Here is a 2566-nt window from a genome sequence, read left to right as displayed (position 1 = left end):
TTCGCTCAGCATATATTTTATGTTTTCTTTGAAAATTTTGTTTTAGGTTGTTTGGGACAATTCTTATAAAGTTGGTTGTGCTGTTACTCCTTGTTCAAGAATTGGGTATATTAAACATGCAGCAGTTTTTATATGCAACTATGCACCAGGGTAAGTTATTTTAAATTAATATAAAACAAATTGGAAATTTTTCAAGGTTAAGTTTTTCTGACTTAATATATTCTTCTAAGTTTCTTTGTGAACTATGAAAAAAATTAAATATTAATTTAAAAAAAAATAAAAACTCAACTGCCATCAAGTCTATTTGGCTCATAGCAGGCCCTGCCTTGGGTTTCCAAGGCAGTATCTCTATGGAAGAAGATTGCTCAGTCTTTCTTCCAAGGAGGGGCTAGTGGGTTTGAACCACCAGCCTTCTGGTTAGCAGTCAAATGCTTTAGGCACTATGCCACCAGAGCTCCTATAGTATTAATCAAGTATTAAATAAAGAATGTATGTAGAAAAATTTTGAATTCCATAATGTAATAAATCATAACTTGGACATACTGATTTTACTTCTAGAATATCCCAAGTATTACCTTCTAGAGGAATCTTCATAATATCTAGTTTATTTAAAATAGGTTTTAGGCCATTTTCCAAGTTAGTTTATTCCCATATTTATAATAAAGGTCAATTGAAAATAGATTGTTGTTGTTGAAGGCCTCGAGTTGGTTCTGACTCAGGCACCCCGTGTGACAACTGGAACTGCTTGTAGGGTTTTCTTGGCTGTCATTTTTATGGAAGCAAATCACCAGGTCTTTCTCCCCACAGAGCATTTGTATGAGTTCAAGCTATCAATCTTTAGGTTAGCAGTCAAACACTTAATCTGTGTGACACCAGGGCTCCTCAGAAAATAAGAATTGATATGTTGAAATCTATAAGCATTGTTTCAGGACTACAGTTTTGCAATATTGTCTCGTTTCTTAGTGCTGCTGTTTGAGAAATGGCTGCAAGCAGGTGGCTTTACAAAACAGAAATTTATTTTCTCACAGTTTAGAAGTTCAAAGTCCAACTCAGGGTCTGGACCCTGTCAGTTTCTTCCTTGTTAGTAGCCTGGGCATTCCTTGGACCATTGCTTATCTTCACATGGCATCTGTCTTCCCCAGCTTGTGCTTGCTTGTCTACTCATCTCTCTTTGTAACTTACAATTGATGAGGTTTAGTACACATCCAACACTGATGTGACCTCATTAACATAACAAAGAAAGCCCTATTCCTAAATGGGGATTATATCCACAAGTATAATGTCGTTGTTTTGTGTTACGGGTTTGATTCCCAGTCATAACTGCTCCATATGCCAGAGTAGAAATGCTCCATACGGTTTCCTACGGTGTGAATACAGTGAAATACCTGACTGACAACTTCAATCTTTTCTCCATTTATCGTGATGTTGCTTACTGGTCCAGTGGTGAGAATTTTCATTTTCTTTATGTTGAGGTGTAATCCATACTGACAGACAAGTGGTGGATAAATCTATGGTTGCTGTTGTTGTTGTTTTTTCTTATGTTACAGGATTATTATGGATTTGAATTAGTTCTCTTAGCCTAGATCTCATCTGCAATAAAATCACCAGTTTTAGTTTCATTAATGGACTGTTTTCTGCAAATATGACTTTTCTGAGTGATGCCTTATTCAGCCCCTTCCTCTGCTTTCTTTCGAGCCACACTAATTCTTTAAAGCTTAATTCACAACCAGCCTGCATCCTAAAATCTAATCATTGCTTTCCAAAAGTATTGGTTTTAGATATCAAGGTAAGTTATTTATTTTGGAAATGTCTTGAGGAGGGGTAGAGGATGGTCCAGGTAGCTAGTATTGGCTTGAAAGGAGACTTACTAGCTTTTAATTATGGTCCCCACTCCCTTAGATGCACGATGTGGAAGTAAAGGGAAGACACCTGACCAACTGGGTTTTACAGAAAGTAATATAAAGGAGCCCTGATGACACAGTGGTTAAACACTCAGCTGCTAACCCAAAGGTCAGTGGTTCAAATCCACCAGTCACTCCATGGGAGAAAAATGTGGCAGCCTTAAGTGTAAACAAGTATGAACCCTGTTATTTTCTGCCTCGAATTAACAGAGATAATTTGAGGCAAAAAATAACAAGGTTCATACTTTTGTGAAGGTTCATACTTCAGTAGAGCCAGTAGGTAGTCATGGAGGTTTTGGAATAGACAAGCATATTAAATGTGTCTGAATGAAATATAGGTGGGTCTCTAACTAGGCTTTCTCCTCTACTACTTAATATTTTTTCCCCCAGTTTATTGGAATAGATTCCCTAAGTCTTCTTGGTAAACATATAGATCATCCAGAGGTGAGCCCGAAACCAGGGCCGTAGTGTGTCAGTACACCACTGGGGCTGCTTCTTAAAAAAAATCACATGCCAAGATAGCTATTTCATCTGTTTCTTCAGGGACTGCCAGAGCAGCTATGAAATTTCAATAAACTTTGCTGGTTATAAATACTTATGTGTTGTTCTCTCCTATTTTGGCACAATAAATCTAACTGCAGTCATGGAATTATACTGTAGTTCAG

General features: G+C 37.2%; 1 protein-coding gene across 1 annotated transcript in view; it reads left to right on the top strand.

The window, feature by feature from the left end:
* The window catches only part of LOC103199388 (GLIPR1 like 2), a 31851-nt gene that overhangs the window by 24206 nt on the left and 5079 nt on the right, over positions 1-2566 (top strand). Inside the window, 1 exon segment of the mRNA XM_007943660.2 lies at positions 47-150. Coding sequence (XP_007941851.1) covers positions 47-150 — 104 coding nt within the window.

Source organism: Orycteropus afer, unplaced genomic scaffold (assembly GCF_000298275.1).
Source record: "Orycteropus afer afer isolate SDZICR_OR568_19922 unplaced genomic scaffold, OryAfe1.0 scaffold00111, whole genome shotgun sequence".
Classification (NCBI taxonomy): Eukaryota; Metazoa; Chordata; class Mammalia; order Tubulidentata; family Orycteropodidae; genus Orycteropus; species Orycteropus afer.
This window is presented reverse-complemented; position numbering and strand designations above follow the sequence as displayed.